The following is a 24,814-nucleotide window of genomic DNA, read 5'->3' on the forward strand; positions in this document are numbered from 1 at the left end:
GGTCATGGTGAAGGGATGCACCACTGCTGCGGCTGGAGTGAAGGGGGCTCCCGGGATCAGTGTTGAAGGCGCAGCCTGGATGTCGGCTCCTCAGTGGGTAGGGGCGGTGTGTCCCAGGGCCCGGTTGGGACTGGCGACGGTGTTGTTGTCGGGGTGCAGGGTGCCGTGCTGTGGTGCAGTGTCATGACCGGATTGCACTGGTGTACTCACGATTAATTCACACTCAGAGTCACTGGTAAACCAAAGTTCGGGTCTGGTCGGGTCCCACAGCCGGCTGCTTGTGTCCCTTGTGAGGCTTATGGTGGCCCCTTTCCCTTGCACCTCTTGTTTGACTGTTGGCTCCCCTGCCTGTACAGTGGTAGCCCGTTCCCCGGCGTTTTAGCTGCCGGAGGCGCCCCCAGTTGCCCGCAGGCACTGGCCCATCGGATGTTTGGCCCTTGGCGGTGGCTCTCACCCGGTATCGGTGGGCTTTTGCCTTCTTTCGGGACTTTGGGTGAGGATGAACCCATGAGGTTTAGACTGCAATCAGTTAATTTGCCTATACTCAGTGGCTTCTAAGCTAGGACGGGGTCTGAGAACTCGGTTTCTGGTGCTCCGGTAAACAGTTGTCTCCCCAGTTCAGGGCCGGCGGGCTCCAACCCTGGCCCGGTCCCTACGGTTCCGCCAGTTGCTGTACCGGTACTCCTGCAGGCGGCCACCACCGTCTGCCTGCCTGACATTACGGGGATCCCAGGTTCCATCCCGGGTCCCTGACAGCTCTATTCCTCTACACCTCCTGTCACTGTCACTCTACACTCTGTTCTCCCTAAACTAACTTGTATTTCCTGCCTCAGGACAGTAGTCTCCTCAGTGGGCGTGCCTTTCTGCCTGGCTCTGCCAAACTGGTGTGCCCTACTGGCCCTGAGGGAGGCATCAGGTCTCCCTTTCGGGTGACTGTTGTGTCCTCACAAGGGATGGGAGTGTGTGTATAATGTGGTAGGTGTTGTTACCTGTGACCCCTGGGGTCCAGGGCATCACACTCCAGTCCCCGTGATCCCTCCTCCTCCTTCTGAAAAAATGGAGACCGCATGTTCAGAGCGGCTGTCAGTCGGCTTCTCGCGTGCAGTGACACTGAGCTTACTGCAGCTGTGCTGTGGACCTGGGGAGAGTGAATGCAGTATTCACCAGGGTCTGTTGAAGTGTTCTAGAGTTATAACCTGTGAAAATGACAATGGTCAGAATTGCAAAAAATGGCCTGGTCATTAAGTACAAAATTGGCTTCCTCTTTAACTGGTTAATAGGGATGAGCGAACCTGAACTGAGAAGTTCGATGTCCGTATCGAACACCTTGTGATTGGTGCTGAACACTGAACACAGACTTTTGACTGTACGTTAATTTCCTATTTGAGTTTGTCACCCAAATGAAGCTTGTTTAAAGGTTGCAGAGCAGCCAATCAACAATCCTTTAGGCTGTTTACACTTCCGGAACCATTGCCACCATACCAAGTATTGGCATGGCTGTCTTTGGCCAGGGAAATCACTGTAAAAAAAAAAGTGAAAATAAATAAAACACAAGCATTGAAAAATCCTTGATTTGTAATAAACACACACTCCCTTTTTCACCCCTTTATTAACCACCAAAACACCATTGAAGATTTTACATAATCCATATGAAGTCCCATGACGATCCTTAGCTTTGCTACATCCAGAACCTGGAGAAAGAGGAAACATGTCCACTCTCTTCAGGCTCCAGGAAACACTGAGAGGTGGCACCTGGCTTTGAAATCACTCAGTTTACCAGAAGTCACAGCCAGGTTCCCACGGTATGACCTCTGGTAACCTGACTGCTGGACTGTTGGAGTGGGGGTCGTGGTTGTTCCCTGAAAAAGAAACAACCAAAACAAAAATAAAACAAAAATAAATCATGATGGCAACTATAATTAGTAACTGTTTTGTTCCATTTACATAACATGATGAAAGGATTGTACTATACTGAGTTATAGTTGCATCATGCTTCATAAAACTGTCATGTGGGACTATGGGGATAGGGCAAAACTGTTGCCCCTAAGCTAACCCTCAGATTAGGAGGTCCTGTGATATCCCTATTCTAAACATACCCCTAATGGTGGAGGGTGTCTGAGTCTACTTCGTGGCTCTGCTTCTGACCAGCCCTGATCTTTTACCCCCTCTCCTAGATGGGGCCAGGAAAGAAGTGTCATTTAATCCAGAGAAATAGACAAACAGGGGAAACCCAAACTCTGTCACATAGCACACTTACACAGTGGTATAAGGCAACAATATATTAGGAGTTAAACAAGAGCAGGGGGGAAACAACAAGACAACTGGTAAACTCCTCAACAACACCAAGCACAGGCTACTCTCTCTCCAGCAAACCTTGGACACCACTACAGATGAGCGAACCCGTGGTAGTTCAGTTCGTTGGGTGCAGCCAAACTGACCATCCATGGGTTCGGACTGGCTTGAACACCAAAAGAAATCACTGATTGGCAGTCGGATCTCTGCCCACATGTACAGTAGATAGCCATAAACAGAACTGTTCTAGGGGAGGGTGGGCAGGCTTTTTTTTGTTGCACACTACATCAGATCATGCTGGTGTTATCCCCAGTGCAAGCTATTCAAACACTGCAAGCGGCTTGCATCGAGCTTACCAATAAGAATACCTGAGTACAGTGATGCTGAAGCAAGTTGTCAGAATACAAAATTCTGTTTTTTGGGGAAAGTTGGTATTCGGCCCGAAAACTGGACACCAAACATAGGGTTTGATCATTTGTAGACACCACAGCACACACACCAGAACAGCAGAAACTATAGTTGGCATGGATGGAAGGTCTCCTCCAACCTAAGTATGTAAGAGCAGATGTGATAGGCTTCCTTACAATATGTGATCCCAGAAGCCTAACAAAGCAGGCTAGCAGAGGTTAACTCTTGCTTGTCTGTCTATGACTGAACACAAATCTGGTTGACGCCCGAGTCTGCCTGTGTAAATCAGAAACACCAGAGAAACCATTGGGCAGAGTGTCAGAGTTTGCAGTGTGAACAGTGTCTGATGCCACCATGAGATTTTTGTAAAACTCCGTGTGACAATAATTTTATGCAATTTTTTTGATTGACTGTTTATTTGTCATAAAATAGTGGTAAATCACGTTATACTTACAGAACATTACCATAACCAGCCTCTTCCAAGAAGCAAACTAATTATCATTTAATCTAAACAACTGTCTCATCTGTTGAGTTCATTCACTTGAGTTTCATTATTAGGATCCCTCAGGAATAGTTCATGTTCATATAACATTATAAATTGTGTCAACATTTCGCAAATGTCTCCAATTACATCAGAAGAGTCAGCAATGAGCATATGTCACATCACGGCTTAAAATACCCAAGACCTATTGTGAATCTCCAAGGTAATCCATTGAAAGCTGAATACAGCATCTAATATTATTTGTAATGTGATTCATTTTCTAACATTTTTATTTTGTTTACATTTTGTTAATTTATAGAAGGAAAACAATTAATATATAATATATCGACATATAAATGATGTGTGAGGAGAATCAGACACAAGTCTCTCAGATCCGTCTTCTTGGATTCCAAAGTCTCTCCAAATACAAAACTCTTCTCTTCATTCTGTTTATCCTTATTTATGTTTGCATTCAGGGTGGAAACCTTCTTATTATCCTAGTGGTGACCGTTATTGACCACCTCAGAATCCCAATGTTTTTCTTTCTGAAACACTTATCCATAGCAGACGTCTTGTTGACTAATGCCGTTGTCCCCATGATGCTGCACATAATGCTTTTTGAGGAGGGCATCTTGACAGTTTGGGGTTGTCTCATACAGCTGCATTTTGTTACCATTTTTGGACTAGTTCAATGTTTCCTTATTGTCATCATGTCATTGGACCGATATTTGGCTATTTGTCATCCATTACAATATCCCTCAATAATGAGTCCAGATCTTTGCCTTCGGATGGTCATTGTCTCTTGGTTTTTGGTTAATGTGATGATATCAAGTGAGTTCTTTCTTATGATTCAGTTCAGCTTCTGTGGCTTGAATTCCATTGACCACTTCTTCTGTGATGTTGGTCCTGTTATACAGTTGGTCACGTCAGACACTTCAATTTTTAAATTGGTTGACTTTGCTTATGGCATTTTTATTATCATTTTTCCCTTTGTTCTTATTATCACTTCCTACATTTGCATTTTCTTTGCCATTCTTAAAATTTCTTCAAATAATGGTAGAAAAAAGGCCTTCTCCACTTGTAGCTCCCACCTGATTACCGTGTGTGTGTATTACGGTACACTAATCGCAGTCTACATGACTTCAGCTGGTGAGAGCACATCCAATACCAACAAGTACCGATCCATGTTGTATTTAGTAGGCACACCATTGATGAATCCCATTATCTACAGTCTGAGGAACAACAAGATCAAGGAGGCTATGCAGAAAATGATGAAAATTTTGATTTTAAGATCCTATATTACATAAAGGTCTCCATCATTGATGTTTCACTTTGTCCTAATTAAGGTATCAAATGGACATTACTGTATTTCAAGGATTGAGTGTTTCTAAATTAAAGAAATTTTAGAAATCTACCAGCTGACAAAGAGACAACTGTAGAAGGTTATTGTGATAACTAGTGAGGAGTGAGCACTACCATGCTCGAAGGCTTAGTAGTCAATTTAAGCTGGTTAAACACTCGGACAGGCTCAACGAGTGTACAAAGTAGAATGAAAGTCAAAGGAGAATTCGAGAAATTTTCCGAAAGATCTTCTGGAAAAATCTCAAGTTCCCTATTGACTTCCAGTATACTTGGTACATGAGTCAAGTCTGTCCGAGTGTCTGACTGCTCATTATAAGTACCGAGAACCCGTACATGATAGTGCTCGCTCACCACTAATCAAAAACAGCCAGTCTACACAAGCAGCCTAGAAAACGTAGTGAGACAGCTGTGAATTAGGTGGGTGTTATAGCTATACAATGCATTTTATATCGTCGTACGGAGGCCTTTCTCATTTCAACATGTTTCTGGGCCTATGAAGAAAGTGAGTTCTATAAAAAAGAATGTTTAAGAAGTTTGGTGTCTTCAATATTGATTTGCTGGACAAAGACTTTTCCTGACATCCACTAAGTATTTTTTGCATCATCTTGACCATAAATTAAAGCCAAACATCAGTGTTTGACCCCGTAAATGTGGCAACTATTCCACGAGACTCACAAGAAAATTCTTGCAAAATGCTTCTCCACATGGTAGTAGATTGGCACACTTAAAAAAGGGAGACATTTTCGAATAAGATGCCCAATAGACTCACATCAGTAGGATGGTTCTGGTCCACATACCTTGGATAGTAAACCTTGCAGAGGAATCATGAAAACAGAAGTTTCTTGATGGTCTTTCTTATTTCCCAGAATGCTTATCCCAGTATCATCCGTGCATTCACTGATGATCAAAATAGTCACAATAATTTCATATTTTGACTTTCAGGCTCCATTTCTCACTATTAACTACAACTTTGAGTATAAGACGAACTTCATTTTAAAATCTATCATCTTGGATATCTAATACATAAATTTGACTTGCAACTATATAATATATGATTAGTTATGCAGATTCTGCTCATGTCACTGCATTGTTACTGTTTTCCTCTTAGTGGTGGAAAAATCTTTTTCTTCCTTTATAATACAAATTACAACCTTTTCTCACATTCCCTGATAGCTCAGTGCATTACAAGTGCTTCTCAATAAATTAGAATATCATCAAAAGTTAGTTTATGTCAGTAATTCAGTACAAAAAGTAAAACGCATATATTATATAGAGTCATTACACAAAGAGTGATCTATTTCACGTGTTTTTTCTGTTAATGTTGATGATTATGGCTTATGTTGTGGCCAGGGGGACAGACCGCGGCAGGGGTTGCTGCTCGAGACGCTCGGATATGGGGTCGTTTCGGTGGCTCGAGGGGAAGCCGGACACGGGCCTGAGCACCCGTCTGTCGCCCAAAAGTTAAAAAGGGGTATTTATATATATATATATACATATATATATATATATATATATATATATATATATATATATATATATATATATATATAGGGGAGGTTTGTCAGTGACGCCTCCCGTGGTATGCAGTGAGTTTGATGGCAGCACCACTGCTGCTGGAGGTGGTGCCCGGGGCTGATGGAGTGGGGCAGCTGGATGTTATTCCCTCCACGGGTAGGGGAGGTGTTGTCCCGGGACCACAGATCAGGTGGGATGGTGTGACGGAGTGCAGTCTGCAGGGTTTGACCGGATGGTGCCGGTGTACTCAGTTCTGAAATAATTTAACACAGAGTCCAGATGGTAAACCAAATGACCAGTAGCCAGCAGCCTCCGGAGGGTGTGTTCAGATCCCGCACCCCGCTACGGTAGAACAGGGGCCCTTCCTCCTGCACGTTATGTTTTAGTCCTTGGTATAACTACTCCGCATGAAATGGGGAAGTCCACTCCCGGTGTTTTTATCCTTTGGGAACTATGGCCCGCGAGAACTGATCCATGGGATCTTAGCAGGCAATTTCTGATCCCTATCCCCCTCGTTAGGCTTCTGTCTCGCTCTATCTGGGCCTCCTGTGAGACGAGACTTGAAATCTTGAACCCGGCTGGTTAATTGGAAAGGGGCCCAAAGCTGCTCCTCGCCCTAGGGTCCAGGTACCCTGTCCGTGCACGGGCTCCCGACCGGATTCCTGCTGTCGGTACCGGCGGGCTACGACCCTGCCCCGGTCCAGTTAAGGTTTCTCGCAACCGGATCTCTATCGCCTGTGGCCCTGTCCACTGACTGCCACCTAGTCACATGTCCAGTCCTCCAACTCCTGGCTACCCTGTTCACCATTTCCTCAACTCCAACCGACACTTTCCACTGTCACTCTCTGACTCTTCCTGACTGACTCCTTCTAACTGACTCAAACTCGCCCCTCCCATAACACCTCAGAACCCCTAGGTGGGTGTCATCATCCACTTGGCCCTGCCCACTGGTGTGTCCCTATTGTCATGATGGGTGACTAGGGTTTGCTGGCTGGTGTTATGTACCTAGATAGGGGCTGTGATGGTGACTCAAGAAGGAGAGAATCCTGCGCCTAGAAGAGGGATGCAGTCATCTGTGACACCCTGATTTTGTCAGGGCGTCACTCTTACAGCTAATGAATAGAGTTGAGCGCGGTTCTAGGCTCGAGGTTCTCCAGTTCTAGGCTCGAGTGATTTTGGGGGCTGTTCGAGATCGAACTAGAACTCGAGCTTTTTGCAAAAGCTCGATAGTTCTAGATACGTTCGAGAACGGTTCTAGCAGCAAAAAGCAGGGCTTTTTACAGCCACAGTGTGCAGGAGCCATCGCTGGCAGCCTGCCACAAGCTGGTAACCAAGATAAACATCGGGTATCCAACCAAAGCGCTTTGGTTAGTAACCCGATGTTTATCCTAGTTACGTGCAGGAAGCCCACACTTCCCCGCTCAGCTCGCTCTGCCCCCTTCTGCCCGCGGCATGTACACATACACACACACACACATACACAGTCCCGCTCGGCTTACCTGCGGTGATGAAGTCCCGCCATCCCGACCTCAGCGCTGTCACTGTCCTCCATGGCCGCCGCTTGTCACATCACGTCTCGCTTCCGACCCGAGACTGACTAGCGGTGACGTCACGGGCCTCTCGCGATACTTGGTGTGAAGGCGCCGGTCATTGAACTCAGTGACAGGGGCTGTCAGTGTGCTGGAGATCAGCGCAGGTAATGTACCTCGCTGACAGCAGCACATGTCATCCCCTGCAGTGACCTGGGCTGACCCATTGATGTTAGCTCAGGTCACTGCACTGCTCTCCCAGCCAATGGGGAACATCCTGCTCTTCATTGACTGGGACAGTGTGGATCGTCATGGCAACCCCTTGGATTACACCAGACCTGGATTTGTTTTTCTTTCTAATAAATTGGTTAAAGAGGGAGTGTATTGGGGAGTGTTTTTTCAAATAAAAATGTGTTTGTCGTCTATTTTTTTTATTACTGACTAAGTTGGTGATGTCGGGTATCTGATAGACGCCTGACCTCACCAACCCCAGGGCTTGATGCCAGGTGACATTACACATCTGGTATTAACCCCATATATTACCCCGTTTGCCACCGCACCAGGGCACGGGATGAGCTGGGGCGAAGCACCAGGATTGGCGCATCTAATGGATGCGCCACTTCTGGGGCGGCTGCGGCCTGCTATTTTTAGGCTGGGGAGAGTCCAATAACCATGGACCTCCCTAGTCTGAGAATATCAGGCTCCAGCTGTCTGCTTTACCTTGGCTGGTGATCCAATTTTGGGGGACCCCTACGTGTTTTTTTTTTAATTAGTTATTTAATTTAAAATAACAGCGTGAGGTGCCCACAGTTTTGGATTACCAGCCAAGGTGAGGTTGCCAGCTGTGGTCTGCAGGCTGCAGCCGTCTGCTTTACCCTAGCTGGCTACAAAACTAGGGGGAACCCTACGTCATTTTTTTTTTCATTTTTTTGGCTAAATACAAAGCTAAGCACCCCTTAGTGCCACATGAAAGGCACCAAAGGGTGCTCCACTTTTTCTCCACTTTTTCTCCACTTTTTCTCCACTTTTTCTCCGTTCTTTTTCTATGGTCGGTCTACCCATTAGCTCTGCCATGCATACTATAGCTCTACACCTACTGCACATGTTACTTTATGATTGACATCTCTTTCGTACCAGAGCTGTCTAAGCCTACTCTGACCCCATATTTGTCATTACTATATTGTCCTTGTACTGTATTATGACATTTGTATCATGTGTTTCATTTCTTGCTGTGTTGCAATTTTTTTGCTGCATCCCAATTGTACCTCTACATTGTTCGAGTTTATGTTATTGTTCTCTCACTCTTATGTGATACTGAGTATTGTCATTTTTCATGATTACAAGCAGATAAGTCCAATCTGACGAAGGCTCAGGCCGAAACGTCATTTGTAACTTGTTTTGGACAAAAACATATATGCTTATGAAATTTTTTTTTTCTTAATACGGACCAAAAAAGAGTGATTTTGCATTACTATCCGTTGTGACTTACTGACTTAGTCTGGGAGATTTAGAGTGCCGAGGTTACTCACTAATTTTATCTATTATTACCTCTGAGCACCTATATACCAGTAAGCAGAGCTTCCGCTACAGTAGTTCTCCTGATTAGGCATGCCCTTACCTCATGAGCAGGGCATTGCAGCTTTGGTAGCAACCATTACGACATGGACTCTGCTGCTGTGGACCCGGGGAGAGTGAGTGCAGATTCATTGCACCCACACTCCTCACATGAAGGGTCCGCACTTCTAGAAAATGGGGGATACGTTCCCTGAGTGTCTCCCCCCCATATTCTAGATGGTCCAGAGTCGTCGTGGGACCCCTTTATTTTTTTTCTTACAATAAATTGGTGAAAGAGGAAATGTTTTGGGGACTGTTTTTTCAAATAAATTTCTTTTGTCGATTTTTTTTTTTTTGTTAGTACTGACAGTTTATGATGTTGGGTATCTAATAGACGCCATGACATCACAAACTGCTGGGCTTGATCTCAGGTGACTTTACAGCTAGTATCAACTCGATTTATTACCCTGTTTGCCACTGCACCAGGGCACGGACGGGATGAGCTGGGGTGAAGCGCCAGGATTGGCGCATCTAGTGGATGCGCCACATCTGGGGTGCCTGCGGCCTGCTATTTTTAGGCTGTGAAGGCCCAATAACTATGGACCTTCCCACCCTGAGAATACCAGACCACAGCTGTCCGCTTTACCTTGGCTGGTGATCCAATTTGGGGGGGACCCTACTTTTATTGTGTAATTATTAATATTTATAAAATAATTATAAAAAAGAGCCTGAGGGGACCTCCACATTGGATCCCCAACCACGGTAAAGCTGCCAGCTGTGGTTTTCAGGCTACAGCCGTCTGCTTTACCCTAGCTGGCTATCAAAAATGGGGGGACCCAACGTCATTTTTTTTTTTAACTATTTTTTAAATAGAAAAAATTAATGGGCTTCCCTGTATTTTGATTGCCAACAAAGGTAACGGCAGGCAGATGGGGGTGGCAACCCATAGCTGTCTGGTTTATCTGCTGAGAATCAAAAATACCGCGGAGCGCTACGTCATTTTTTTAAAGATTTATTTTTACAGCACTGTGATGTCCAGCAATCAAAATACAGGGAAGCCCATTTTATTTGTAGTTATTTAAATAAATAATTAAAAAAAATATATATGGGCTCCCGCTGCATTTTTTATATTGCTAGCTAAGGGTAATCCAAGCAGCTACTGGCTGCTAACCCCCACTGCTTGGTGTTACCTTCACTGGCAATGGAAAATCCAGGGAAGCATTTTTTATTTTTTTTGCCAAAAAACTACAAAAAAAGGACGTGAGCTTCGCCATATTTTTGTATGCTAGCCAGGTATAGCAGGCAGGTGCTGGAAGAGTTGGATACAGCGCCAGAAGATGGCGCTTCTATGAAAGTGCCATTTTCTGAGGCGGCTGCAGACTGCAATTCGCAGCAGTGGGGCCCAGAAAGCTCAGGCCAACCTGTGCTGCGGATTCCAATCCCCAGCTGCCTAGTTGTACCTGGCTGGACACAAAAATGGGGCGAAGCCTACGTCATTTGTTTTTTAATTGTTTCATGAAATTCATGAAATAATAAAAAAAGGGCTTCCCTTTATTTTTGGTTCCCAGCCGGGTACAAATAGGCAACTGGGGGTTGGGGGCAGCCGTACCTGCCTGCTGTACCTGGCTAGCATACAAAAATATGGCGAAGCCCACATAATTTTTTCAGGGGGCAAAAAACTTCTGCATACAGTCCTGGATGGAGTATGCTGAGCCTTGTAGTTCTGCAGCTGCTGTCTGTCTGTATGGAGAAGAGCAGACAGCAGCTGCAGAACTACAAGGCTCAGCATACTCCATCCAGGACTGTATGCAGAAGTTTTTTGCCCACCAAAAAAATGACGTGGGTTTCGCCATATTTTTGTATGCTAGCCAGGTACAGCAGGCAGCCACGGGCTGCCTCCAACCCCCAGTTGCCTATTTGTACCCGGCTGGGAACCAAAAATATAGGGAAGCCCATTTTTTTTAATTATTTCACTTATTTCATGAAATAATTAAAAAACAAATGACGTGGGCTTCGCCCCATTTTTGTGTCCAGCCGGGTACAACTAGGCAGTTGGGGATTGGAATCCGCAGCACAGGTTTGCCCGAGGTTTCTGGGCGCCTGTGCTGCGGATTTCAGTCCGCAGCCGTCCCAGAAAATGGCGCTCTCATAGAAGCGCCATGATCTGGCGCTGTATCCAACTCTTCCAACAGCCCTGGAGCCGGGTGGCTTGTTGGGTAATCATGAGTTAATACTGGCTTTGTTTTACTAGCCAGTATTAAGCCAGAGATTCTTAATGTCAGGCACGTTTGACCCGGCCATTAAGAATCTCCAATAAAGGGTTAAAAAAAAGACCACACAGAGAAAAAATACTTTAATAGAAATAAATGCACAGACACATTAGAGACTCCATCTTTATTACCCCCTGTCAGCCCTCCACGATCCTGCTCTTCTGTCTTCTTTCTTTCTAGTGTAGTAGTAGTGAAGATTGTAGTGAGGATGAGGTTCACCAGCCCATCACTTGGGGCTGGGAAACCTCATCCTCAGTACAATCCTCACTAGTGTAGTAGTAGTGACGATTGTAGTGAGGATGAGGTTCACCAGCTCATCACTTGGGGCTGGGGAACCTCATCCTCACTACAATCCTCACTAGTGTAGTAGTAGTAGTGACGATTGTAGTGAGGATGAGGTTCACCAGCCCATCACTTGGGGCTGGGGAACCTCACCCTCAGTACAATCCTCACTACAATCGGGAAGCAGCGTGCAGCCTTCACTCCGTGAGTGATCAGTGCTGGCTGTCAGCGGTAACAGCGGTAACGCTGACAGACGCGTTACCATAGCAACGGTGCTCTCGGAGCTGCGGTTAGCGGTGACGTCACCGCTAACTGCGTTGCTATGGCAACGGTGATCTCCGTTAATGACCGGCTGTGTCAGCCGGTCCCTAACGGAACGGGGAGTCGACCGTGTGCTAGAGCATGTCGCCGGTACACGGCGATACACATATGTGCACCGTGTACCGGAGAGATGCACTCGCAGGTCCTACATGACGCGTCATAGTCATGTGACCAGTCTGTAGCCAATGAGATAATATCCACGTGACTGGTCACATGGCTATTTTGACGTCACGATAGGTCCTGCATCCCTGCTGGCAGTGCCGGTCACGGGAGGATTCAGCGATCATCGGATGGAATAGCGGCAGGAGACAGAATGCAGAAGGGATCGCGGGGACCGGTAAGTGTTATGGCAATGTTTATTAACTGTTTGTGTACATTTATAATGCATTTTTATGTGTTTGTGATTGCCTCCCATTATAGCCTATAGGTTCGAGTTTGGTTCGTCGAACATTCGACGAACCGAACTCGAACGGGACCTCCGTTCGGCGAACCGACCTCGAGCCGAACCGGGACCGGTTCGCTCATCTCTACTAATGAAATCCCAAAAGTCATTATCTCAGAAAATTAGAATAGTATAAAAAAATAACAGAAAAAATGATTTTTAACTCAGAAATGGCCCAATGGTCCCTGTATGTCTGTTCGTATTATCCAGATTTAGTGATGGACCTGGTCACCCATATTATGATACCTAGCACAGATAAAGCATACAGCCACAGGCTGCAGCCTCTAGCTTTGTGCTTATCGTGGCTGTGTGTCAAAAAAAATAGGAACCATATGCGACTTTTTTAAAATTTTTAAATAAATAATTTAAAAATAGGTGTACAGTGCCCCCAATACCCAGCCATGATAAAGCCCGACAGCTGGGGGCTGATATTCTCAGGCTGAGGAGACCCAGGCTTATTGGGCCCCCCACATAAAAATATCAGTCTGCAGCCGACAAGGATTCTCACATTTATTAGATGTGACAACCCAGGAACTTTACCCGGGTCTTCCTGATTGCCCTGCTGTGGTGGCAATCAGCGTAATAAGGGGTTAATGGCTAAGCCCTAGGATAGTAATAAAAGGTGTCTATGAGATACCCATTACTAATGTGCAAGTTAAAAGAAATATACTCAAACACCGAAAAAGTCCTTTATTTGAAATAAAATATAAAAAAACACCCTCTTTCACCCCTTTTTTAACCCCCAAAACATCCAGGTCCTACGAAATCCACCTGAGGTCACACGACGGTTCCAGCTATGCTACATCTGAGGTCACAGCGAGCAGCCATAGAACTTGACCGCCAACTGTGAGCTTCCAGAAAAAAAGATAGCATCGGCACTCATACAAGAAAAAAATGAAAAATAAGGAATCCGTATGAGTTATTTTATTGTGACAAAAGCAAAACATAACAAAAAAAATCCCGTTTTTACCACCGACATTGCGGCCAAAGCATTGGCCTTTCTCAAGGTAGTCAGGATCTGTATATTATAAAGAATATAGCACAATCAGAATATGTACATAAAATTAAATATTTCTACAGACAAGAGTGTTGTAAAAAAATGAGAACTTCACATAATTGTGATTGAGATTGTGAGCCCCAATGGGGACAGTGTTGACAATGTATGTAAAGCGCTGTGGAATTAATAGCGCTATATAAGTGAATAAATATTATTATAATTGGATAAAAGAAGTAATAAGCATGTAGAACAATGAAATACAGTATCGCATACCTAGCAAAAAGTAAATAAGACAAATAATTGTTTTCAAGTCAACAGTCATGGTGGAAAAGTGTCTGCCTAAGGGGATAAAAAGAGAATCAGATGAATACAGGGAATATACTGTATGTCATGTAAGTAAGCCACAAGGGGTCAGTAATGATATACTCAAAGAACATAGAGAAGGCAAAAAGATATGGCAAAGTAATGCATGTTAAAATGATATGAAAAGATGAATGAATACCTATACCTTGTCAATAAGTAGATGAACACAAAAAGGTTCACTCATCAGCGTATAAATATGCTTAAAATGTAGTTTAGAGAAAAATATTTCTAATGTACTTTGTGTGCAGAATTATTAGGCAAATGAGTGTTTTGATCACATGATACTTTTTATACATGTGGTCCTACTCCAAGCTGTATAGGCTGAGAGCCAAGTACCAATTAAGTAAACCAGGTGATGTGCATCTCTGTAATGAGGAGGGGTGCGGTGAAATGACATCAACACCCTATATAAGGGGTGCTTAATTATTAGGCAACTTCCTTTCCTTTGGCAAAATGGGTCAGAAGAGAGATTTGACGGGCTCTGAAAAGTTCAAAATTGTGAGATGTCTTGCAGAGGAATGCAGGAGTCTTGAAATTGCCAAACTTTTGAAGCGTGATCACTGAACAATCAAGCGTTTCATGGCAAATGGCCAACAGGGTCGCAAGAAGCGTGTTGGGCAAAAAGGGGCAAAATAACTGCCTGTGAGTTAAGGAAAATCAAGCGTGAAGCTGCCAAGATGCCATTTGCCACCAGTTTGGCCATATTTCAAAGCTGCAACGTTACTGGAGTATCAAAAAGCACAAGATGTGCCATACTCAGGGACATGGCCAAGGTAAGCAAGGCTGAAAAACCTCGACCTTTGAACAATAAACATAAGATAAAAGTAGAATTGAGCGATGTTCGAAGCGAACGGTTTGCCAATTTCAAATTCAAGTTGTTTTGGGCGGTGTTCAAGTTGTTCGACGAACTCGAACGATTTGCTTCATGTTCTACCGTTCGATAACGGTTCAATCAGCAAAATTGTAGCTAGTTACTAGCTAGCTTTTCACTGTAATACTGTTAGTCACTGTTAATAATGATATTATCAAAATTCAGCGTATAGTGTGTGGAGGGACGGGGTTTAGATCAGTACTGCTAAGTACTGAAAGAATGGCGATCGCCATTTTTCTTCCTAACCGCGCGTACAGTGGGGCGGGCAAGGCTGTCAGCCAATCACAGACACACACACATACACACAGCAAAGTGGATTTTTGCCAGACAAGCAAGGGTGTGTCATTGGCTGTGCATGTCACGTGTCCTTGCCCTATAAGACCCGGCCATTTTCCTCATCGCCGCCATTATCTCACTGCTGCGGGTGGGTGACAGTCACCGCTCTTTCTCCTACTGCTGCTGCTGTGGGCGCTATACACTTAAAAAGTGCAATCTACACATCGGTGTAGGGATTAGGGACTACTTGTAATTTCAACCTTTTTCAGGGCTAGATTAGAGCAGTTCATAGCCATTTTTGCTAGGCAGGTCTGTGCCAGCCCTGTGCAAGGGTTTATCACAGCGTCTGTCTAAATCAGCTCAGGCAATTCCTTGGGGCATAGTTTCATTGTCTGGGATAGTCAGTGACCTACCACTACTGTCAAGAAAGCTACACCACCTCTGCATTATACACCACCTCTCCATTTCTGCAATGCAATTTTAAGTGCAAAAAGTGCAGGCAATTCCTTGGGGCATAGTATCATTGTCTGGGATAGTCAGTGACGTTCCTCTGCTGACAAGAAAGTTATACCACCTCTGCATTCTACACCACTTCTTAATTTCTCCTACGCAATTTTAAGTGCAAAAAGGGCAGGCAATTCCTTGGGGCATAGTATCATTGTATGGGATAGTCAGTGACGTTCCTCTACTGACAAGAAAGCTATACCACCTCTGCATTCTACACTACCTCTCCATTTCTGCTATGCAATTTTAAGTTGAAAAAGTACAGGCAATTCTTTGGGACATAATATCATTGTCTGGGATAGTCAGTGTCGTTCCTCTGCTGAAAAGAAAGCTATACCACCTCTGCATTCTACACTACCTCTCCATTTCCGTTTTGCAATTTTAAGTGCAAAAAGTGCAGGCAATTCTTTGGGGTATAGTATCATTGTCTGGGATAGTCAGTGATGTTCCTCTGCTGACAAGAAAGCTACACCACCTCTCCATTTCTGCTACACAATTTTAAGTGCAACAAAGTGTCCAATTTGTCCACAAACAAAATGAGTGGCAAAAGAACAGATGCTGGTGGAAAGGAGAACAGGCGTGTTGGAAAGGGAAAAAAAAATTGTGTCCTTGGGGTAGGTGGTAAAGAAAAAGTAACATCTGCTGAAGAAAGGCCATCTTTCAGCAAATGTAAGATGTCTACTACTTTCAGTGGACAATCTGATATGATCCCTTTGTTACGGGAACGAGCATTGCTACCAAAGGTATATGAGGCACAAAAACAGCAGATGCTTGAATGGATCTCAAGTGCTCCATCAAGTGGCCTCTCCTCCACCTCTTCTTCCACATCCCAAATACTCCAGTCCTCTGAGGTGTCACCCCAATCGCACTTGCTTCCTAACAGCTCTCAAGTCTCCACCTGCCCTGCAGAGTATGGGGTAACAGAGATGGGTGAGTCTGCAGAGCTGTTCAGTCACACTATACCCTGGGAATTAGAGGTCTGCTCCCAAGCTACAGTGAGTACAGACCAGGAAATGGTCTGCAGTAATGCCCAGAAGATTTGTGAGTCAGATTCAGGCCCAGATGAAGAAGGTTCTAAGCATAATGTAGACCCTCATTCCAAAACTGTAACTCCTCTTGGTGGAGACAATGAGGAACATGCTGATGACGATGAGACTCAGATACCTGATTTGAATGACAACTTAACTATTCGGTCAGGGCAAGAATAGGTTGGATCTGAGGACAAGGGGAGTGCAAACACACAGGGTGATGATGAGGTTGTAGATCCCCCTTACTGTCAACCCACAGTCAGGCACTCGATGAGGACAGCAGATGCAGTGGAGGAGGATGCGACTGACGACGAGGTTAGGTTGCACCTTCCTGGACACAGACGGATTACTGGAAGCACGTCAACAACTGCATCCTCAGCCACGATTCTGCCTCTGAACACAATTTGGGGTGGCTCTGCAGGTCCCATGACCTTCAAGCCTTGCCTAGCCTGGTCCTTTTTTGACATCGCAAAGGATATCATAACTCATGTCATCTGTACGTTTTGTCACCAATCTCTAAGTAGAGGCCAAAACCTCACTAGTTTGACTACTTCGTCTATGAACCGTCACATGGATATGAAGTATAAGTTCAGTGGGAAGCTCACTGTGCTACAATGTGGCCTAGCGGAGCGGGCCAACCACCGTCTTCCCCTTCAAGGGCATCCGTGTGCTCTTCATCCTCTATGACTGTGGGGAAAGCAGTCACACATGCTTTTTGACGCAGACCTTCCACCTCTTTAACCGCAACAGGCAGTGTGATTGGCAGGTTGTCAGTTGTTTTGGAAGTGGAAACAGCTGCTGGTGTTGAGCTCTCTCAGACATCGAGAGCACCACATTTGCATGAAGGCACCATTATGTCTCTGCCTGCACTTTCCTCACATACCAGCAGTTTTCCAGGGACACCCTACTCACCACCGTCTCCGCACAGCAGCCAGCCCTCGGTCCCTCAGATGTGGACAAGTGAAAGACCATTTCCTCCAAGCAATGACAAAGCTAAGAGTTTGACTTTCAGTATCTGCAAGCTGTTGGCTACAGAAATGCTGCCTTTCTGCCTGGTGGACACAAAGGATTTTCGAGACCTTATGTCCGTCGCAGTGCCGCAGTACAAGATGCCCAGTCATCAGTACTTCTCCAAGAAAGGTGTGCCTGCGCTACACCAGCATGTCGCACACAACATCACCGCTTCCTTGAGAAACTCTGTGTGTGACAGGGTGCATTTCACCACAGATACTTGAAACAGTAAGCATGGACAGGGGCATTACATGTCGCTGACTGGGACTGGGTAACTATGGTGAGAGATGGAGAAAGGTCTGCTGTACAAGTCTTGCCGTCCCCATGAGTTGTGTGTCAATCCTCTGTATGTAGAAGTTCCTCAACTGCTTCTGCCTCTTCCACCTCATCTGGGTCCTCCACCTCCACCCAAAGTCTGTCTGGACAGGCCACCCGCATTGTAACTGTGCACAAGGAATCCCGCACACCTCCTTACTATGCTGGCAGCAGAGCTCAACAGCATCAGGTGGTCTTTACGTTGAAATGTCTGGGAAATGTGAGTCACACAGCTGTCCAGTTGAGTTTCGTCAATGGTTGTCTCCACTCAACCTGCAGCCAGGGAAGGCCGTGTGCGACAATGCTGCAAACCTGGGTGCGGCCCTTCACCTGGGCAATGTGACACACGTGCCTTGTATGGCTCACGTGTTGATCCTTGTTGTAACCCACTATCCCGGCCTAGATGGGCTTCTGCACAGGGCACGGTCACTATGTGCTCACTTAGGCCATTCTCACACTGCAGCTGAACGACTTGCATCACTCCAGAAGTCTTTTGGCCTGCCGATTCACCGCCTGAATAGCGATGTGCCGACACGCTGGAATTCGACTCTCCACATGTTGCAGCGACTGTGGCAGCACCGCCGAGCCCTGGTGCAATACGTTATGACGTATAGCCTGGGCCAACGAGATCCAGAGGTGGGGCAGATCACGCTGCTGGAGTGGTCTCAGATCAAAGACCTATGTACCCTTCTGCACAGATTCGACATGGCAACAAAGATGTTTAGCGCTAACAATGCCATTATCAGCATGACAATTCCAGTCATTAACATGCTGGAGCACACTCTAAACACTATTCGGAGTCAGGTGGTGGGACAAGAGGAAGGGGAGGAAGTACAGGAGTATTCATAAGCCGAAGTGATACCAAGTCCAAATCTACAAGGTCCAGACGTTCAGCATCACCAAGCGGCAGGCATGAGTTGGTGGGGAAGAGGGATTAACAAGGGCGCATGATTTCAGCCAAACTGTTGAGGAAGGTGCAGAAGCCCAGGAAGAAATGGAGGACGAACTGGCGATGGGCATGGAAGACTCAGCAGATGAGGGAGACCTTGAACACATTTCTGTTGTGCAAGGTTGGAGGGAGAGGGAAGAGGAATGAAGCATATTGCTCACCTCGCCGCCATCAACACAGCAAGGACTTGGTCCTCTTGAATGCGCAAGACACATGAGCGCTTTCTTGCTGCACTACCTACAACATGACCCTCGGATTCTCAGAATTCAAAGTAATGCTGACTACTGGGTTGCCACACTATTAGAAACCGGCTTCTGTCAGTAACTAAGGATAATTATCTGTCCCAACTTGTGCCGGGCCCAACTAGAGGGGCAGCCCTTCTGGACTTAATTTTAAGCAACAGGCCAGATAGAATAACAAACGTACGAGTGGATGGGCACCTAGGGAATAGTGACCACAATATAATACAATTCCACTTGTCCTTCAGTAAGGTGCCTTGGAGGGGGGTTACAAAAACGCTGATTTTCAGGAAAGCAAAGTTTGATCAGCTTAGAGAAGACCTTCGCCAAATTGATTGGGACAATGTCCTCAAAAATGGGAGCACAGAAAATAAGTGAGAAATTTTTAATTCGGTATTAAACACCCACTGCGAGCGAGCCATACCATACGGAAATAAAAGGGCTAGGAACAGGAGAAAACCAATGTGGCTAAATAAGGATGTAAAAGGGGCAATGAATAATAAGAGAAAGGCATTTAAAAAGCTAAAACAAGAAGGCAGCGAGGAAGCATTAAAAAGATATAGAGAAAAAAATAAAATGTGTAAAAAACAAATACATTTAGCAAAAGTAGAAACTGAGAGACTCATTGCTAAGGAAAGCAAAACAAATCCCAAACTATTCTTTAATTATGTAAACAGAAAAAAAGATTAAAATTGATGGTGTTGGCCCTTTAAAGAATAATGAGGGTAAAATCATAGAAAGCGATGTGGGAAAAGCAAATGTTTTAAATACTTTTTTCTCAAATGTGTTCACACAGGAAAAGCATATGCCACGGGAAATGCAGAGTGATCATTTAAACGCTTCATTAAGTATGACCTGCCTAACCCAGGAAGAAGTGCAGAACCGACTTAGTAACATTAAAATTGACAAATCACCAGGCCCTGATGGCATTCACCCTTGGGTATTAAGGGAGTTAAGTAGTGTGATAGACAGGCCTCTGTTACTTATATTTAAAGACTCTATAGAAACTGGGTCTGTTCCACTGGATTGGCGGCAAGCAAATGTGGTACCAATATTTAAAAAAGGGTGTAAAAGGGAACCTGGAAACTATAGGCCGGTAAGCTTAACATCTGTTGTGGGTAAAATGTTTGAAGGGTTTTTAAGGGATACTATTATGGAATGTCTCAATGTTAATAATTGTTTAACTCCATATCAGCATGGATTTATGAATCCTGTCACACTAACCTGATCAGCTTCTACGAGGATTTAAGCTCTCACATGGACCGAGGAGAATCATTGGATGTCATTTATCTCGACTTCGGTAAAGCATTTGACACTGTCCCACATAAAAGACTGCTAAGTAAAATGAGAAAGCTTGGGCTCGGGGAAAATGTGTGTAGATGGGTAGGTAGCTGGCTTAGTGGTAGAAAACAAAGAGTGGTTATTAATGGTGCATACTCAGATTGGGCCAGGGTTACTAGTGGGGTGCCACAGGGGTCTGTATTGGGCCCCCTACTATTTAATATATTTATTAATGATCTGGTGGATGGTTTACAGAGTAAAATATCAGTATTTGCAGATGATACAAAACTATGTAAGGTAGTTAACACAAAGGAGGACAGTTTGCAATTACAGATGGATTTGAGTAAATTGGAGAATTGGGCTGAAAAATGGCAAATGAGGTTTAACACAGATAAGTGTAAGGTTATGCACATGGGAAGGAGAAACAGATGCTACGATTACTTACTAAATGGGAAACCGCTGGGGAAATCAGACATGGAAAAAGACTTAGGCATCTTAGTCAATAAGAATCTAAATTGGAGTGCCCAGTGTCAGGCAGCAGCCACCAAAGCAAATAGGGTGATGGGATGCATTAGAAGAGGTCTGGGGGCACGAGATGAAGACATAATACTCACTCTGTACAAATCACTCGTCAGACCACACTTGGAGTATTGTGTGCAGTTTTGGGTGCCGGTGCTCAAGAAAGACATTACTGAACTTGAAAGGGTTCAGAGGCGGGCTACTAAAATAATAAATGGAGTGGGTGCATTACAATACACGGAAAGGTTATCAAAATTAGGTCTATTTACTCTAGAAAAGAGAAGACTTAGGGGAGACCTAATAAATATGTACAAATATATCAGAGGGCCATACAGAGATCTCTCCCATGATCTGTTTGTACCAAGGACTATGACAAGAACAAGGGGGCATTCTCTTCGATTGGAGGAAAGAAAATTCCTACATCAGCATAGAAGAGGGTTCTTCACGGTAAGAGCAGTGAGGCTCTGGAACTCTCTTCCTGAGGAAGTGGTGATGGCCAACACACTGAATGAATTTAAGAGAGGAATGGATGCTTTTCTTGATAGCAAAAGTATAGAATGTTATAAATAGCATAATCTTACAGGTAGATAGAAGAGCGACCAAGATTATTAGAGGAATGGGTGGGCTGCAATACCAAGACAGGTTATTAAACGTGGGGTTATTTAGTTTGGAAAAACAAAGGCTTAGGGGGGATCTAATCACAATGTATAAACATATGAGGGGACAGTACAGAGACCTTTCCAAAGATCTCTCTACACCTAGGCCTGCGACTGAAACACGGGGGCATCCGCTACGTCTTGAGGAAAGAAGGTTTAATCATAATCACAGACGAGGATTCTTTACTGTACGAGCAGTGAGACTATGGAGCTCTCTGCCGCATGATGTTGTAATGAGTGATTCACTACTAACATTTAAACAGAGCCTGGACGCTCTTCTTGAAAATTATAATATTACCAGTTATGTATATTAGATTTTATGACAGGGTGTTGATCCAGGGAACTAGTCTGATTGCCGGATGTGGAGTCAGAAAGGAATTTTTTTCCCCATTGGAGCTTATTTGCCACATTGGGGTTTTTTTGTCTTCCTCTGGATCAACATGTTAGGCTACGGGTTGAACTAGATGGACTTAGAGTCTCCCTTCAACCTTAAAAACTATGAAACTATGAAACTATCTCCGGTACAAGTCAAAATTTGGTGAAATAATTCCTGCCATAGAAAGGGACGCACGTATGCAGGAGTATCAATAGAAGCTGTTATGTAATCTTAGCTCGGCTTTTCCACTAAACACCAGTGGTGCACAGAGTGAATCGCACAGTTCTAACTTGCCAACCATGGGACTGTCAAGTCATCATCACTCAAACCGTACCATCAACACAGTATCTGGTGGTAACAGCAATTTTATGGAATAGTTTCATGAATTTTTTAGACCATCCTTTGCAAGGCCACAAGACACAAGAAGTCTGAAACATAGTCAACGCCTGGAGAGGATGATACAGGAGTATCTATAAGTGAATATCAATGCCACGACTCTGCAATTGGAGCCTTGCTCATTTTGGGCTTCCAATCTGGAAAAATGGCCTGAGCTCGCCACTTACGCCTTGGAGATTTTGTCGTGTCCAGCTGCCAGTGTTCTCTCGGAACATGTATTCAGTGTTGCTGGGTGTGTGCTGACAGATAAGCGCACGCGTCTGTCCAGTGACAATGTGGACAGACTAATGTTCAACAAGATGAACAAGTCATGGATCCGCAAGGACTTTTCTATCCCTGTGTCATCCTGGGGAGAGTAAAGGCTGGTGTATTTTTGATTGTGCTTCATGCAAATCAACATGTTAAGTTTGCAACTGTGGGACAACTGATGCCACTTAAGTGGTGTCCGTGGCCCAAGTTTTGGAAAAAAATGGAGACTCGGGTTGGAGTCCACTTGCTGTGTTTTACATGATTTTAGAAGGGCAGGCCATGCCTATATCTGTGTCTCCTCCTTTCTCTCGTCCAGCTCTTTCTTTTCACATGAGCTTATGTACTTGTCAATTTTCCATGTGTTTGTGGTGTCTTGTGAGTTGTTTGTCACCTTTTGGACACTTTAGAAGGTTTTTTGTATTTGTTTGTATGTGTTTGTCTTTGCCTGCCATTGTTTTCAATGGGGTTCTAAGGTATTCGTCGAACATTCGACGAACGTTCGACGAACACACCCGCTGTTTGATGAACCGAACCGAACTCGAACACTTAGGGGTGTGGCTCATCATTAGATAAAATGTCAAGACTGGGCCAAGAAATATCTTAAGACTGATTTTGCAAAGGTTTTATGGACTGATTGAAATGAGAGTGACTCTTGATGGGCCAGATGGATGGGCCAAAGGCTGGATCAGTAAAGGGCAGAGAGCACCACTCTGACTCAGACACCAGCAAGGTGGAGGTGGGTACTGGTATGGGCTGGTATCATCAAACATGAACTTGTGGGACCTTTTCGGGTTGAGGATGGAGTGAAGCTCAACTCCCAGGCCTACTGCCAGTTTCTGGAAGACAACTTCTTCAACCAGTGGTACAGGAAGAAGTCGGTATCGTTCAAGAAACACATGATTTTCATGCAGGACAATGCTCCATCACATGCATCCAGCTACTCCACAGCGTGGCTGGCCAGTAAAGGTCTAAAAGATGAAAAAATAATTACATGGCCCCCTTGTTCACCTGAGCTGAACCCCATAGAGAACCTGTGGTCCATCATAAAATGTGAGATCTACAGGGAGGGAAAACAGTTCACCTCTTGGAACAGTGTCTGGAGGCTGTGGTGGCTGCTGCACGCAATGTTGATCATAAACAGATCAAGCTACTCACAAAATCTATGGATGGTCGGCTGCTGAGTGTCATCATAAAAAAGGGGGCTATATTTGTCACAAATTTTTTGGGGTTTTGTTTTTGCATGTCAGAAATGTTTAATTCTAAATTTTGTGCAGTTATATTGGTTTACCTGCTGAAAATAAACAAGTGAGATATAGATTTGGTTTTATTAAGTTGCCTAATAATTCTGCACAGTAATAGTCACCTGCACAAACAGAATCCTCCTAAGATAGCCAAATCTAAAAAAAAAACCACTCCAACTGCCAAAAAAATTAAGCTTTGATATTTATGAGTCTTTTGGGTTGACTGAGAACATAGTTGTTGATCAATAAGAAAAAAAAATCTCTAAAATACAACTTGCCTAATAATTCTGCACACGGTGTAATTATGTTAGTCAGTCCTTGCCAATATGTATAAAGGAGCGTTCCTAGAAGGGAAATATATGGGTATGAGTATTCAGTTAGAAAGGATTGGGAGGCAATATGAGTACAGTAATTTACATACCTGGTATAGTTGTGTGACCCCGGGCTGTGTATATACCCTTGTAGAGGGACTATTAAGTATCACTATGAACATATGAAATCTGCACCTGGATCTGCAGTGATATGTAATTAAGCAAGATAATATAGATATAATATAGGTGTAACCATACCACTACTATGTGTAACACATACCGGCAAAATGTTAGGACAGCCCATGTATAAATGGAGTGTGACAATGTAAACAGAAGTGTATAATGGGATTAAGTCTACATAGAATAAAATCGTCATCACAAAGTAGAGTAAACATACCCTGTTCCATGAAGGCAGGACAATAAACAAATATAGGGAGTGGTGACTGGGATAACAGGCGTGAATTAGATCAATATGGTGTAATATTAGAGGCATGTAAAGAAACATACCGCTGTAACCAAAGATATGAACGTTTCAACTGGACAATGATTTTTCGGTGGACTAAAGGTGCTAGGTATACACACAGCCCGGGGTCATCCACCTATACCAGGTATGTAAACTCATATCGCCTCCCATTCCTTTCTAACTGAATACTCACACCCATACATTTCTCTAATAGGAATGCTCCATCGGTACATATTGGTAAGGACCAACTAACATAATTACCTTGAGAAGGGTAATGCTTTGACCGCAACGTCAGTGGTAAAAACGAGATCTT

General features: G+C 44.4%; 2 protein-coding genes across 2 annotated transcripts in view; both read left to right on the forward strand.

Moving 5' to 3' along the window:
- Window positions 1-3,537: 3,537 nt before the first annotated feature.
- LOC142302914 (olfactory receptor 1468-like) lies at window positions 3,538-4,488 on the forward strand. The gene has a single exon (XM_075344018.1). It carries the CDS (start codon window positions 3,538-3,540, stop codon window positions 4,486-4,488), a length of 951 nt encoding a protein of 316 aa, XP_075200133.1.
- Window positions 4,489-4,730: 242 nt separating this feature from the next.
- The window catches only part of LOC142302915 (olfactory receptor 5P64-like), a 53,981-nt gene continuing 33,897 nt past the window's right edge, over window positions 4,731-24,814 (forward strand). The window contains exon 1 of the mRNA XM_075344019.1: window positions 4,731-4,815. Coding sequence (XP_075200134.1) covers window positions 4,731-4,815 — 85 coding nt within the window. The remainder of the gene's footprint in view (window positions 4,816-24,814) is intronic.

This window comes from Anomaloglossus baeobatrachus, chromosome 4, assembly GCF_048569485.1.
Source record: "Anomaloglossus baeobatrachus isolate aAnoBae1 chromosome 4, aAnoBae1.hap1, whole genome shotgun sequence".
In the NCBI taxonomy this organism is placed as follows: Eukaryota; Metazoa; Chordata; class Amphibia; order Anura; family Aromobatidae; genus Anomaloglossus; species Anomaloglossus baeobatrachus.

Coding starts and splice junctions, on each gene's coding strand:
- LOC142302914 (XM_075344018.1), top strand. CDS start 3,538: ATGATGTGTGAGGAGAATCAGACACAAGTCTCTCAGATCCGTCTTCTT.